This window comes from Toxotes jaculatrix, chromosome 3, assembly GCF_017976425.1.
Source record: "Toxotes jaculatrix isolate fToxJac2 chromosome 3, fToxJac2.pri, whole genome shotgun sequence".
Classification (NCBI taxonomy): Eukaryota; Metazoa; Chordata; class Actinopteri; family Toxotidae; genus Toxotes; species Toxotes jaculatrix.
Genome location: NC_054396.1, coordinates 8,551,240 through 8,567,608, shown reverse-complemented (window position 1 = coordinate 8,567,608; position 16,369 = coordinate 8,551,240). Strand labels below are relative to the sequence as shown.

The following is a 16,369-nucleotide window of genomic DNA, read 5'->3' as shown; positions in this document are numbered from 1 at the left end:
CTTAATACAGGAAACTATGACTGCCTCTTAAACAAATGAACACAGTTGCAATGAACAGACTCATATGAAAAACATGGACAAACAAGGGGAAATATTCTAAAACCAGTGGTGGGTGACAATAGTCACCTGAAGTCAGACAGTCTAAAAGGACAATAACACTCAAATCTCAATTCCTGCCAATTTAAGACACAGCTTTGTCGAGAAAGGCAAAAAACATGTATATCTGATAACTAGGAATCTAATGCAGATACATTATCAGGCCTCAATTGAAATGGCTCCTTTGTCACCAACAAAAAGGAAAAGTGAGAATAAGGGTGGAAAGGAGCTGTGCAGACATCCCAAAATAACAGTTGCTGCTTACTGGAGAAGTCAAGTGGTGCTGGAGGTGTCCCTCCAGGCACTGACAGTTACCTTGGGCAAAACACCAGAGAATGGAGAGAGACCCGTGGCACTTTTTAGTATATACCAGACCCATAGATAACCTATATCAAAGGTGGCCACTTGCTTGCTTGCGCACTAATAACAATATACAGTCACGTTGTGTTGTAGATTTAATTGTAAATGGATAAAACTGCCATTTTTACCCATCAATCTACTCTCAGTAACCGTCAATGAATAGCTGAAAACATTCAGAATTTTTCTGCCGATTTATTGAAAATCAAAAACTAAAATCTCTCTTCTATTCAGACCCTGTGGCTGCATTGATCCTTCTCTCAATTCAGACCACTCTCTCTGTCCCTGCCACTAAACAGCAGCCTCATAGCATGATGTTCCCACCACCATGCTCCACCATAGGGATTGTATTAGGCAGGTGATGAGAAGTGCCTGGTGTTCACCAGACACAGTGTCTGAATTTCTGCCAAAAGAATTCAATTTGTGTCTCAAACCAGGGAATCTTTTGCCTCAAGCTCTCAGTCCTTTAAATGCTGCTTGGGAAACTGCAAACAGACTGTCATCTATCTTTTACACAGAGTGGCCTCTGTCTAGCCCCTCTACCACAAAGAAGATTGCTGGAGTGCTGCTGAGATGGTTCTCCCATCTCTGCAGAGGACATCTGAAGCTCTGTTAGAGTGACAGTTGGGATTTTGGTCACCTACCCGACCAAGGCCCTTCTTGTCTAGTTACTCAGTTTGGCTATAGCCAATTCTGGGAGGAGTCCTGGTGATTCCAAACTTCTTCCATTTTACAATTACTGAGCTCCTGGGAACACTCAAACCTTTAGAAATGGTTTTATATCCTTGCCCTGATCTCCCACAATTTTATCGCAGAGATCTACAGAGAGCTCCTTGGATTTCATGGCTTAGTTTTTGTCCTGAGATGCGATGTGAATTGTGGGCCCTTACATACACAGGTGTGAGCCTTTCTAAACTATGTCCAATCAATTCAGTTTTCCACAAGGGGACTCCAATCAAGTTCTTCCCACATCTGAAGGATAATTAAAGCCAACAGAATGCACCTGACCACAATTTAGAGTGCTACAGCAAAAGGACTGAATAGCTTCGTGAGTACAAACACGAAACAAAACAACACAATAAAAGATGCAAAACGTGAAGGGGTCTGGAGACTTTTTGAAGCCACTGTTTTATGTAGACATCACAGCACTAGTCATACAGTAATGTAGTCCACTGACGTTGATATCTAGTCCACAATGTTGCCTATAAGTGGACATAAGCATGATGATACATGTGCTGCCCTCGCCAAGCGTAAGCTTGCTAGGCTAGACAGCCAGCTAACATCAAACGACGAGTGCGACTGTTCTCGTTTTAAGACACACCGTCATTTATTTTATTTTGTAAAACTGAAATACAACTGAGAAAATAACGCAAATTAATATCCGCTCAAAACAACAAAAAACAGTACACATTTCACAGAGTAAAGGAGCTAGCAAGCTAAACAATATGTAAATTAGCCGCTAAATAAAATACTACACCAATAACACGCTAAATGCACAACTTAAACTACACACAATAATACTTACAGACTGTAGCGTTCAAAGGTCGAAGCGTGCACAAACATCCACAAACTTTTAAGCCGCAACACTCCGTTTATTTCTTAACTGTTCTCAACTGTTCTCACGTAGCGCCGCTGAGCGGAGCGTCCAAGATGCTAGTCATCCTACCGTCAAGAGGAGCGCTCACTCCGATGCCATTTTCAAAACCCAAAAAAGGCACGCGAACACCCACTCCAACACAAATTACCTGAACTAAAGAAACAATATAACTTTTACATTTTTACACTTGACACTTATAAACTTCAACATTATTAATCTAAAGACAGCACAATACATAATAATAAACTTTACTTAAAAAGCACTTTTGTAGACAGTTACAAAGTGCTTTACAGTAAAGCCAAAATGCAGGTCAGATAGAAAACCATCAAATGTTCCTCAGAGACAACATTGAGAAAATTTCTGTTGCTTGACTGACAAATAACTGTTTAGTTATGTAACTTACTTTTCAGCCCGCAGTTCTGTTTATCACTGTTGTGGCATCGAGTAATTTACTTCATGCATACACACAACTTTTGTTTCTTGCCTTCATCTCATCTATCCAACAAGTTTAACTTTAGTACATAACTAAATAGATATGGGAAAACAATTATCAGGTAATACATATTAAATATAAAGAATAATGTCGTTCAGATTATGTGCAGAAATCCTTCCCACCCTGAGTGTAGATACCTTGAGAATTTACCTTTAGGGAAGCTTTATAGGCCATGACAAACCCCCAAAAATGTGCACGAGACTCGGTGCCAATGAATTCTTTATTCCTAATTACACCTTAAATGTCTTAATATTGCTATATTTTAATGTAGATACAAATTTCTTGCTTTTAATTTATAGAGTGAGTACTGAAGCCGAAGACAATTTTCCACACTGGTGACAGCAAAGCTACCCACCTAAGTAACTAAAGCAAACCGTAGTGCGACACTAGGCTGGCAGGTATAGACTGCAATGTGAATGCATTGGGGATGCAGGAGAAAAATCTAATCAGAAACAAATTGCAATTTTTTTACTTGATGATTTTTAATACACTATAATAACTTCAGAATCAATATTTATAGGCAGCATACCTGAGGCATGTAATTGTTTTTTTCTTTTTTTTTTTTTTTTGGAGTACATTCAAGTGCATAAAATGGCACACATTAACCCCCAGTGTTTGTGTGCATGCAGGTCATATAACCAGTTGGAGAGCCAAAACAAATATGGGTAATAATAATGATGATTTACTTTGCAGTGAATAGTGTAACAGTTGACTGATATTAGAGATTCAAAGGATGATGCTGACATTTTTATTTCCATTTTTTTTACCTGGCTGCCATTATTGATGATCTGAACAATGACACATGATTAGCTGTCTTAATGAGTTTTCTGAACTCCACCTGTTTGTGAATCACTTCTTGTGTGAGTGTTTCTTCATTATGCCCTGATGACAGCCTGATGTCAGAAACTGAGTTATCAACTAAAGACCATCTCACAATGGGATCAGGACCAGCTGCGACATCCCTCATAAAATTGATGTTCTAAACCCGTGAGTACTCAGTAGTATTACATGAGTACTCAGTAGTATTACATGAGTACTCAGTACTCATGGGTCAGACCACACCCTTCTTCAAACTTGGCCTTCATTTTGATCTCAACTACGTAAAGTTTTGTGACTGTATCTTGTAAGGTTGTGATGCTAACGCACAACAGACAGACATATACAGACGGACTCAAAACCACTTCTATGGTGCCTCTATGTCTCCAACACCAGATTCTGCCATAACGACACACACAGACTCACAATTTGAAAACATTATCAGCCACGCTGTTGCAGCTGGTAATGAACAATGACTCACAACGGCAGTTCTTTTTTAATATTTTTTACTACTCTCCAATTGTTCTACAAAGACTTTCTGACATGCAGGTATTCTTGACTAGTGGAAATCCTAATTAAAAAGATGAAGTGAGGCTTGATATAACCACAGCTGTTTGTGAAATCTGTCATGGCAAAGTCAAGCAATGCTGTGATAAAACCAGCATGCAGGCACATCTGGTTCGACAACCATTCAGAGGTAAACACTGAGGAAGGAAACAGGAGGCAACCTGTTGCTTTACCTGCCAACATCTTTATTTTTAAAAATAGATTTTAATCCATCAAACAACTGAATACTGCTTCTCTAATAAACAGAAAATCTTCCTTAAAATATCTTCAAAAGTACTGAAATGTTATAGATTTGTTATGATGAAAAGTGTGAGGAGATATTTAAGGCATTAAGGGTTTTAGAAAATCTCTAGCACAGGGGAACTGTAGTATGTTTGTGGCTAAGACACATATTATGCTCACAATATTCTCATTGGCTACCTACCTTCTACCAAACTTTTGTTGCTTATCTTTCCCTGTGTCTCTCTCCCCTCAATTCCTGTCACCTTTCGTCTGTCCATTTTCAAATAAAGGCATACAATGCCCAGGCAATCCTTCAAAGAAAGAGAAAATCTGCAATTCTTTGATAAAAAAAAAAAAAGTCTGCAGTGCAAGTCTGTGAGCATTACAATATGAGGAGAGAACTAAACTTTGATTCCCACTGGCCATTTTGTAAGAAACACTGAATCCCAGAGCTTCACATTCTGTTTCAAACCCAAATGGTGAGCTAAAGATTGCACTTTTTAGAAACCTGATAATACACTCAAAAATTCATCAATTATAGTGCAGTGTTTTGCACAGAATAACCATTTAGAATTTGCTATAGGTCTGATTTGCACGTCTGACTGGCTTCATCCCTGTAACAATGTCGACTGAGCCTCATGGGTACTGTCGCCATTTGCCATGCTAAACTGACAGGCAAAACTGGACTTCTGAAAAGCAAAGAAGAAACAAAGTGAAAAAAAAAACTTTCTCCCATATTTCAGAGTTGTGAAGCAAGAATAAAGGAACATGATAACATTAAAAGCTATGTTTTAAATGTGAAGAGTTAAAAAACACCTCCATACTGAGTAGCTCCTCAAATTGTGCAACTCTGTAAAGAAATATAATACAGATCAGAAATATGCCACCTTAAGAAGAGAGATATCGTAAAGAGATTCCACCTGAGTCCCTTCTAAAAACACTACTTCAAAATCCTCTTCAGACTAATCATGACCACAATTATGGTTTCAGTCACCCCTAGTCCTGCTTAATGCTATCAGATAGTCAAATCACGATACTGCTGAGATCTTGACAGGAGAGGAATAATCCAAATGCTACATGTCTGCCCTGGAAGAAGGCATTAAGTGGCGGATGGCTGTGTGGCAGCAAGGCAGGCAGGCAAGCAAGCAGCTGGCCTCCAGTCCCCTGAGACGCTCTCTCTACAGTAATTATCATCAACAGCACTCTTGAGACAACCCTACCCACTCCCTCTGCCTAACTACTGCTCTACTTATTCTTAATATACACACACAAAGAAGACAAGGATAGACACACATGGGATGTGCTGTGCACACACTGGCGAAGAAGACACTATGGCACAAACAAAGTTGTATGCTCTGACATGGGTCCTTGATGGGATAAAGTATTCACAGCAAACTCTTCTACACACAAAAGCACTCAAGTTCTTTCTCATGAACGTATCCAAGTGAAGAGAACTGGGACACAGAGGCAAGAGAGAGTGGTGACAATGATAAACAGCAATATTATCTTTTTATAGATGAGATGAGGAGAAACAAGTAAAAAAAAAAAAAAAAAGACATTTAGGGAACAGGTCTCATTCATTCTGCAAATCAATATAGACAGGATTTCTCAGTAACACTAATGTCACTGAACACAAAACGAAAATAACTGCAAGGTAATTGGAAATGCAAGCATTCACTTTAGTAAGCAGGCCTTATGAATCAAAGAGCAAAGCTCTGTCTCATTTCTCTTTTCCAGTTTTTGTCCAAATCCACCATTCTGACAAAGCACTTGGCTCACGGTCAAAACACCAGAGGCAGCTTCTGAAAAGGCCAACAAAATGTGTACCTGACTTTCGCTTCAGGTCAGGGACACATGAATTTCCAGGAGGTAAAAATACGCCATGATTCAATCCATGAAGACATACAGTTTTAATGTGACACTGCTGTAATAATAGACGCCGTGGTCTCCATTATGTTTTACACCCTTCCAATTGCATCTCGCTTTTGATGTGAAGGCACAGCAAAAACCTTTATTACAAAATTCAAACTTGGCAGAGGAGAGAGAGAGAGAGACGCTGAAGTCATATTGAGGAAACACTTATTCCGAGGAAGAATTTTGCTTTCAGCAGGCTTGCAGCAAGAGTCTTGACATTCAGCGAGTGATCACAAAATGTCAGGGCAAAACGCTGTAGCAGAGGTGGATACTATTTTCTTTCTTGGAAAAGGGTTTTTTGTTTTAAGCTAAAAAAAAAAAACTTTCAGTCAGAACTTAATGGTGCTTTTGATTAAGGTTGTTGATCAAAGTTGATCAAAGTTTCTAACTTGGGGAATTCTCACATAGTGGGGGGGCAGATCAGCGTGAGTTTCAAGTCCATCAAAATTAAAGAGGCTGTTGCCTGAGGTTGTCTGAGATTGTTTCTGGGTAAACCAGAGACAACATTTGATAAATAAAGCATGGTGTATTGCAGAGGAGTTAGGAAGTATGTTTTATCTTGATGGTTTTTCATTTGATTAATGGCTCAAAAGAAAATTAAAATCTCCAAAATCATATAAATGTGCTGTAATTAGTTCAACTTAGTGTATTATAAGTTATAAAGGCCTTCACAATAAAGAGACAAAATTATGAAACTAAATAAAACAGAATTAATAAAAGTTTCCAGTCATTTATTTAACAAATCAAATAAATGACTGGAAACTTTTATTAATTCTCTACTTAAAAAAGTAAAGAAAATGTGCCTTTTAAAAAGACAAAGTTTTTTTTTTTTTTTACAGAAGAAATGTGTCCATAGATACAAGACATGGAAAATTCAAGCAACAGATGAAATCTGTAGTCTCATCATTAATCCATACTTGTATTGTGACCTTAAACTGACATTTGACCACAATTTGGCCGCAAACTATGCAAACTATGTAGTGGAATCATGCTAAGATAAATACAAAGAATATAGCAGAAAAGTTGGTAAGCAAATCTAAAGACAACTCCCAAAGACATTTCCTAAAACTAAATTGTGTTGACATGCATAAGTTAAAAAAAGAACAAAGGAATAGTTGGAACCTCGAAATGTGCTGAGTAAACCGTGTCAACATACGGCCACTCTCTTCAGAGCACCACTCAGAGTGGCATCGCCCTCACACAAAGGCACACAGAGGACAGACACTGCTATGGCAGCAGCTGCATCAGGTTGCCAAGTCCTTGTCTCAGCTGTACTAATCCACAAGTAGGACTGAAGGACAAAATCTTAGTATAGTCATCGACACTTGTTTGGCTGGTCCATATGGTATTCAGCACAGCACCATGCAACATCAGGAGTCCTCCTAAGAGGCACAAAATTGTGCAGTCTCATGTATGGTTGAGAGCAGCATGCACAATGTCAAACCGCACTTGTTGTGTGAAGTGTCATCACAGTGAGGGGATGTCTGATCTTGGCACTTTGCAAAGTCATTTCAAGACATGCCGCTACTTTGTCATTTGCCCTTCTGTTAAACTTAAGGAGTCAATATCCTAGGGCTAATTTAAAGCAGTTGTCTTTATCACTATGAGAGAGTGGGACAATGTCAAAAAGTCACCATCTGACAGAGCAGCTCTGGCTCCCTTGGAAATTTATTAGAGCCATAAGCCTTAATTTACAGCGGAAGGTTACAAAGCAGGCAATCACCTTTGATCAGGCCCATAAACAGCAGCCAGTCAATGCTGCACTGCTCGTCAATCCGTCACTCAAAAACTCAGAGGGTTGACATCGCAGGTCAAAAAACACATTTGTTTCTTGAATGGAAGTGAAACCAGACAGGATCCGGGCGGCGAACAGTGAGTGAAGATGTGATTCTGTCCTGACAGTTGTAACACTAAGGGAACATTATCTCTGAACACAGGCTATTTATCTAACTAAGGACATCAGCACTGTGGGTTTAACAACGCAGCCCAGGCTATCTTTTAGTAACACCACGAGATTCATACATGCCAACGTGGTGCTAGGGTTACTTTTAATAATAATCAATTACAAACACATCTAATAATTATACATTAGATAACAAGTTGTTACCTGCAAAGCTTAAATTGATTACTCAGCATGTGTATTGCATTTTTGATGTATATATTAATATTTAACTAAATCCTGAAAGTGATTATGATGTTAGTTTCACCTACATTATGCAATGTAAAAACAGGGGTTGGACAAAATATCAGATTAACATGTTGAGTTGAAGTAGTGGTAGCTGTGAGCAGGAAATAAACCTGTGTTGCAGCCGTCCTCTCTCAGTGATATTCTTCCAGTTTTTCCTCAAGCTCAGCTATTGATGTTGCTGCTCTCCCTCTCCCTCCCGTTCCTTGACCAGTCGTGGCTTGTCCTCTGCTCCTGCCACCATTACATCTTCACAGTCTCTCTGACTGGGCAGACTGGGTGTGAAATCAGTCTAACAGTAACTGAAGACAACATTCCCCATATTCCCCTTTCCATGCAGTTTTGGAAGCATGTAAAATACTGGCACATACTGAATTTAGATTTATTCAAGCTAACGTTAGCTCAGCGTGAGGGTGAGGGTTGAAACTTGGGGTTGTGAGAGGCCAGTGAGCCGAGACAGTCATGTGTCTCCACATTTTGTCCTTCCTTTGTGTGACAACATGGGGGCTTGTCGAGTCAGATTGTGACAGTATTAGTTTTTCTTTGCTACTTTTATTACAGTTATTACAGTTCGACTATTTAATTTTTTCCCATGTTTGAACAAATGTTTAAATTTGGAATAAATTGTCTGCTGCTGTTCTTCATCTAACAGAGTACCTGGAGCTCTGTCAGATGAAGAACAGCAGCAGACACGTTGGAGAGACTGCTGTGACTGATTATGTGGAAAGCACACGAAAAGTAGTTGCTGCTGCATGAGCCAGTCAATATATTATAGGACACATGAAGCCTGAGTCTGAGCCTTCATCATTCATCACCCCTCAGAAGTCAATAAAAAAAAGTAACAAATTAGCTTACAGCATTTTATTCCAGCTGTTTATAAATTATAAATACAGATCAAGCTTTTACGTGCACTATGAAGAGGTGCATTAAGGCACTAAAGAATGGTATGGATTTAGAATGTACATTGAGCACAAGACACAATCCAGCTCACACAGACTATCATCATTATCAAGTCTCAAAGGCTAAACATAGTGCAGCTCCATTAGGGGAAAATTTCAATACGTCAATCCAGGATTGATTCCTAGGAGAGTCTATGAAAAACATAAAATAATGAAAGGCTATTTCTTTCAGTTTTAAGCAGGCGTACTTATAAGGACATTGAAAATCTGAAATGATGTGGCCTATATGACACTCCATTGAGAACAAGAAGAGAAACTTACAAGACTCCAGTCAGGAGTGTTTCAAACGGGCCTTTGAGATCATTTCAGGACACTGAATGTCCTCCTGGTGACTGTCGTTCTAGTAGCCACAGGATATTCCCTGCCTATCAAAATCTGCAATGGCCTGTATTTGTGGATTTGTTTTCCTGAAATGCCAGATAAAAAAGGGGGAAAAAGGCATCACAGAAAAACAGTGCAAACGAATAACGAGTAAAATTGAGACAAAGCAGGTCTTTTAGTAAACTTGTTGTAGGTACTCTTCACAGTAAAAGCCTATCAGTGTAAACGCTCCAGTCTGTTTTTAACCACAGCAGTGGCATGGCTCTATGGATGGCAATGTCAGTCTGTCTGCCCCTCCAGTGGTCTGTCTGTCTGTTCACCACCACACAGTCCAAACTATAATATCTCAACAACTACTGGATGATTGCCATGAGATTTGCAATCATCAGGTCACATTTTTAACTTGTTCAGCACTTTGGTGTATGACCAAAATGTAGCATGAAACAAGCTGAACAAGCTGAGCAACATTAATAGAAACATCTTATAGTAGAAAAAATATATATATTTATATATCATTTTTAACAATCACACATCATTTATCATGGATTACCACATTGTGAGAACAAAAATTAGGATGTGCAATTTTGCAGAACTGGGTCGTAGAAAAGATGCATTTTGTTTCTGCCCAAATATAATCCTTAACTCTCGCCTGTACAAAACTGTGCACTTTGTTCTAAACGGCTAACCACAGCGACTGGACAACTGGAGTTTCCAGAGGCACTTAATATCTCATATTATGAAGCGGTATCCCCAGATGTCTGGTGAGGTTAAAATCCTCATTACTTGTCATGGCTAGACCCTAACCCCTTTGAAATGACACTGCCTAATTAGTGACGACAAATGACTGCAGAGTTAATTAACCAGAATGCTCCTTAAGGGGCATTATCAAATGTTTAAGAAATTAACAGATTGCCAGTTCACCAATTCTATGTAATTGATTTGTTCCCATTCAGGTTATGAACTCGTCTTTTCCCCATCCATTTAGCTAACCATCCGGGAAGAAATTAAAGGGGAACTTTATAGAGTCCACTTCCATGTGCCCAGGCTGAATCAGAGAGAGCAGCACTGAGCGCCTTTTCAAATCCATTGCCATACTGATTGCAGTAGAATGTTTTTCTGCTAATGAGGTGGCAGTGAGCTACTTAGTTGCAACTCATAAATACAGGCTGTCGTGCAATTAGACAAGCACCATGTAGTAAGCCGTGATAGAGGTGACACACGGTAAAGGAAATGGAGGAGGCAAAGAAGCAGAGTTGATGTGGATTTTCTGCATAAACAGGCCAGTGTGAATCACAGCCATATTTCCACTTAAAGTCAGCCATGTAGCAGCAGCATGCCTCATGAAGTATTAGTGGGCTAATTCAGAAAGCCATCTAGCCTGCTCCCCTTTAATTAATAAAGCACTTGAGTGCTGATGGCAAGCCTTTGTAGATTTGGATGAAAAGCCTTCGTAGATTTAGATGAAAAGCAACAGCAAGGATGGTAGGTCTCTTTGCCATTTGATTTAACAAACGCATAATGACTTGTGTATGCGACTGAATTTAAACTGTTAAAGGTGTAAAGGTATTCAGATTAATTAGCCTGCACTTCCCGTTTAGCTGATACAGAATGGTGCTTTAAACTCTTAGTACATTTCTTTGTAAATCTCATGATCTCCAGGCTACTTATTGATTACATCAAAAATCATATTGACCGTTCATTCAGCTATGAAGCTAAAGAAGATGTGCCTATCTGCTGTCAGTACTGCTATTATCCACGTTGTATGTCCTTGCCTCTTAAAAGCTAAGGTCATGCCCAGACCATTAAAGTACGGAGAGAGGAATGACATCTGTCTCTTAGAGATCCGGGAATAGAACGGAGGAGCAGAGACAGAGGCGGGAGCAACAGAGCATGGCTCCAGGATTTAGATCAGTGAGATTTGCATCATTGACAGGTCTTGAGGCGGGGCAGGTCTAATCTCCTGCAGACAGGCTTAAGAAAGGAAAACCTGACTGTTGTGTCTCTACAGATAGGGATTTCAGTAATTAGCATAGTTAATAAGAGAGGGTGTACGGAGTCATATTCAAAGGTGTCAGGTCTAAGGGGAAGATAACACAGGAATTAGAAAGCAGCAATACAAGAATACACAACTATGTCAAAGTTCAGTCCCATATACATGCAAGTCCACATGTATGAACTAGGCATCTACCTGTAGCCACAACTCACTAATCGCTATGACAACAATGGCAAGAGCGGACACAGTGCCTGAACTGTTTGGTTCATATTACAAAACCACTTCAATAATCACCATGACGCCTATGCTGAGGACACTCAAAGTAGTTTGTCAAATGTTGACATCCAAAGCCAAAGTGTCTGGGGCTGTATCAGTAGGGTACCAGTACAATTCACTACTTTTAGCTTCAGCAGCCATTTTGCTCTATAACACACTGTGTGTTCACTCACACGGTAACAGTGCCATCACTGTCGTTATGACACAGAAACCAAACAATGAGGTGACCAGACCAAACCAGTCCAAATTTCCTTGCATTGATGAGGGCAAGTCAGGTCCACATGACTTCATAGGAAGTAGCCCCGGGCAAACAATTATGAAATCCCAATCACAATTACAGTATGTTTGAAGATATAATTTCAAAGATGATGGATAAGCTAGCATGGCAGCTGAACATAATCTTCAACATGCTGCACTTTTAATCAATTACAGCTGTCAGCAATCACTGACACTGTTTTCTCAACTAATTTTCGGCATCACTCCCACTTCTCCCTCATTATCAACACTGCAACAACAGCAGAAGTTAAGCTGATAGGAGTGCATTCATTCATTGCATTCCCCATTTCAGAGGCTGCCAACATTTCCTAATGACTGCAGCCCTTCTAAATTATTGAAAAAGCCTAAGCACCTCACCAGCTACAGAAATGGCTATTAACCTTGGTGAAGCGATATTCAAATCCAGTTAGAGCTAACTTTGTCCTCCAGTATCCCTTGCGGGGAGGAAATGTAAATGTGTTCTTGCTGAGACAGATGGGGAAGCCGCCCGTCGTTTGAAGTTCCAGCAAAAGAAGTCGTTGCAAGCAGAGGGCTCTCCACCCCCCTCTGTAAAATATTCAGGACTGAGTCTCATTGAGCCACCTCTCTTCCCAGTGTTTCCCATGCTGGGCTTCAACACTGTTAGGTTATTACTAAGCAGGGACACCTTACAAAAAATAAAAACTTAGAAAACGTTTACAAATTCACCACTGTGCAGCGACAGTGAAAAACAGCCTGAGGATTATCTCGCTGTGCAGACAAGAATTCAAGAGATTTGATTTATGAGAGAGAGAGAGAGAGAGGGAGAGAGAGTGAGCGAGAGAGGGCAGGGGGAAAAAAACACAACATCCCACTCCCTCTTTAAGAGCATCCTGGAGCCTAACCATCTGAATATTGTCCTCTACATTGTTGTTGACAAATCATCACTGCGCTGAATTCCTCAGCTTAGCTGACATACTGTCAAAGCTGATTTGATTCTGTTGTAGATATCCCTGGGTGTCAATCAATTCAGGCTCTGATACTGTGCTACAGACCAGAGAGAATCCCTGGCTGATCATTACTCTTATCACCTGGCCCGAGAAAGATAGAGAGAAAGCAAGAAAGCAAGCAAGCAAGCAAGAAAGAAAGAAAGAAAGAAAGAAAGAAAGAGAGAAAGAAAGAAACACACAAGTGTAAGCAGTGGAATGGAAGGAGGTAGAACTGCCAGTAAATATGACATTAGAAATTTAGATAGTTTACATTTTAAAGGCAAACAACTTCACACGTTTAAGACATTTAAGAGGGAAATTACACAATAATAATATTATGAGATCAATATCTTGGATAAGTTTGTTAATGATCTATAATAGATTATTTCTATTTAAGTGTAATCAGTTACTGTTGAATGGATAAAGTTCATTATTAATGTGGATTCTAAAACAATGGCTGCGAGTAAGAACTTGACATTTTTGGCTTAATTTCACATGACCCCAACATACTTATTGTAATTTCTACTTCAATATATTAACTTAAATCTTATGTGTTAATGGCCACATACCTAAATACCTAACAATGCCTCTCTATAGGTTGCAAAGGGCAACCATACTGGGTTGCCCTTTGCCTTCAGAGCAGCTTTCGCTTTTATACGCATTCTGCACAGCGACACTGAATCATTTTCCAACAAGACATTTCTTCAGTTGTTTGAGGAGTGACCTACAGGGAAGACTACTACATATTTAGTCAAGGCTCTGCATTAAAAGAATGACTAAGTGCCAAACCCTTGTAAATTTGCCTTTGCTGCATGGTTAAATCAGGAAAAGGTCAAACCTCCAAGGTCTTGTTATCTATATTATTCTAAATAGTTCATTTGGTCAGACTTTAAACTGACATTTCTCTATATTTCAGCCACTGAACCTAGTGAAACATTGACATTAACAGTGCTAAAACAATTAGCTAATTAAACAATCAACAAAAAATTCATCAACATGGTAAAGGGATCATTAAAAAGGCCAAACATTTGTAGGTTCCTTCCCCAGTGCAAACAATGGTGGTTCAGGCAAAATAAGCAATTGGAAGAAAGCAATTCTGGAAATCACAATGGGCATCTGTCACTATTTTATAAGTTTAAAAATTAATTGAAAGAAATGATTGATTGATTAATTAATAGGCTGTTCCGTATTATTAACAACAATTAACAACATCCCTAGCAGATCTGACTGGTATTAGCTGTAAAAAACATATAACATTTTCAATGCTTATTACAACCCCAGCTATCAAAAACACCCTGTTCCACTCGGTCCATAACCTGTTTCAAGTGTCAGGACAAAAGTCTCCTTCAGTACTAAAATCTATCAAGGTAACACAGCAAAAGCAGATGTGAAAAAGTAAATATGATCCAAGATTGCAAAAGTCCCACTGTACTGTTAACACAGTGCCAAACAGTGTGCCTACTTGTCTGGACCAGTGTTTACAGTATCAACAGGTTCCTGCTCTGTCCCATCTGAACATGCGCATTTGTGTTACAAACACTTAAACAGACACACTGCCAATAAAGATCAGATCTCTCCTGCTAACTGGGAAGAAAAATGTCTTGACTTGAGGCGCAGCTTGTAAGAAAACCTTATTTAATTTTTTTTATTACTTTATTGATCCCTCAAGCTGGGGAAATTTATTCTCTGCATTTTACCGACACCAAGTGAACGAAACACACACACATAAGAATGTACATGCACTAGAGACGCTGGGGCAGAGGGCTGCCTTGTAAGGCGCCCGGGGAGCTGGGGTGGATCTGTGCCTTTGTCAGGGGCACCACAGCCATGGTCGCAGAGGCAGAGGGGGTGCACGTCACCCCCACCCATAACTGATTTTAAGAACAACTCTGCTTTCTTCTCTGTAAGATTGCATTTGTTTGTTAAGTCAATAAAAGGCAGGGAGGTGTTTCTTTGTAATCACTGGGTCTAATACTCTGTGTTGAAAACGGATAACGATGTAACTGTAATCTTTTGCCACTGTGAACACACACAAAGCAAATTGGACGCATTCTGCCAGCTGTTGTTCACAGCTCACAAACAGATACTGGAGGATCAAAGTGCAAGAGTTAACCTTTTCACTGTGGTCTTATCTGAAATGCTGCAGCAGTCTGAACCTTCAGGCACAGCCTGTCCCCCCTAAGCTGGCTTTAAAACTACACTGTGAACATGTCCTATCTGTGCTGTTAACGATGAACCATGTGCTCACACAGCCCACTGCAGAAGTTTTATTTAAAATGTAAGTTATTTAAAACTAAAAGACCTGACACATTTTATATTAAAGTCAACGGAGACAGGCAACGGCTCTACTTAGCATTCTGTAGCAGTTACACAGGACAGCTTTAGTGACCAGCTTACTGAGGTTTTCCTCAGAAAAGCTCCTGTCAAACAACTGTAATTATAAAGAGCAGCACTTATTCCATGACACGTGTGATTACAGTTATTACAGGACCCGTAGGTTACAGTGAAGAGGGTGGCGTTACATTAGCAGAGGACTGTCGCCCTCTTCAACTTTGATCTGTCAAACCTCTCAGCGCTCACACATGCTAGCCTGCTAGCAAGGTAGCGACACTAACAGCTCCCTGAGACGGTGACAACGGACATACGACAGCAGAACCGACCCGTGAGAGGAGGGTAGTGCATTCTCGGTGATATGACCTGTTACAGTACCTTGAGTTTGTCGAGAAGTATGTGCTTTGAGGTAGCTGTCCTCAGTCCTCTTGCTGCAGCCTGGGATGCCATGGATGCCGCCATGTTGACACGGAAAACCAAAGAGAGATGACGTCGGGAGCATGTGCGAGTAAAGGCGGAGCCGTTCATAGGTCAACGGGCAGGCGTGGGCGGTGCTTAAGAGAGAGCTCCACATGCACACAGTCTGAAGTTCAGTGTGCATATGTTGTAATATAACAGTTAACGCGATCAGTGGCAGAGCTTGAAATTTAGTTGCTTCATTCAATGAAAAAGTCTCATGTCCAAAATATTAAGCCTGCACTGCAATGTCATCCAAAACTTCTCAAATCTGACTTTTTATTTGCAGCTACAAAAAAATTATCCACCTCTTTTTATAGAAAAGAGAGTTGTTGTCTGATGCATTTTATTTAACTGTGTTATATTTTGAATGTTCAGTCTAAAAAAAATGCTGGATATTTCACCCAAATTAAAAAGAAAAATCCTCAAAGTCAAAGTTACCATGACATCAAGGTCATGTTCTCAGTGTTGTGTCCGGAAATATGGTGGAGCAGGTGGGGGGAGCTAACAACATGAGGAGCTCATATTCTGCAGTGGCACTCATCAAATGTCAAAACCCTTAG

General features: G+C 39.8%; 1 protein-coding gene across 1 annotated transcript in view; it reads right to left on the bottom strand.

Moving 5' to 3' along the window:
* suclg2 (succinate-CoA ligase GDP-forming subunit beta) overlaps nt 1-15,878 on the bottom strand; it is a 93,814-nt gene extending 77,936 nt beyond the window's left edge. Inside the window, exon 1 of the mRNA XM_041033444.1 lies at nt 15,729-15,878. Within this exon, the coding sequence (XP_040889378.1) occupies nt 15,729-15,878 (150 nt within the window). The remainder of the gene's footprint in view (nt 1-15,728) is intronic.
* Between the last annotated feature and the right edge of the window lie 491 nt (nt 15,879-16,369).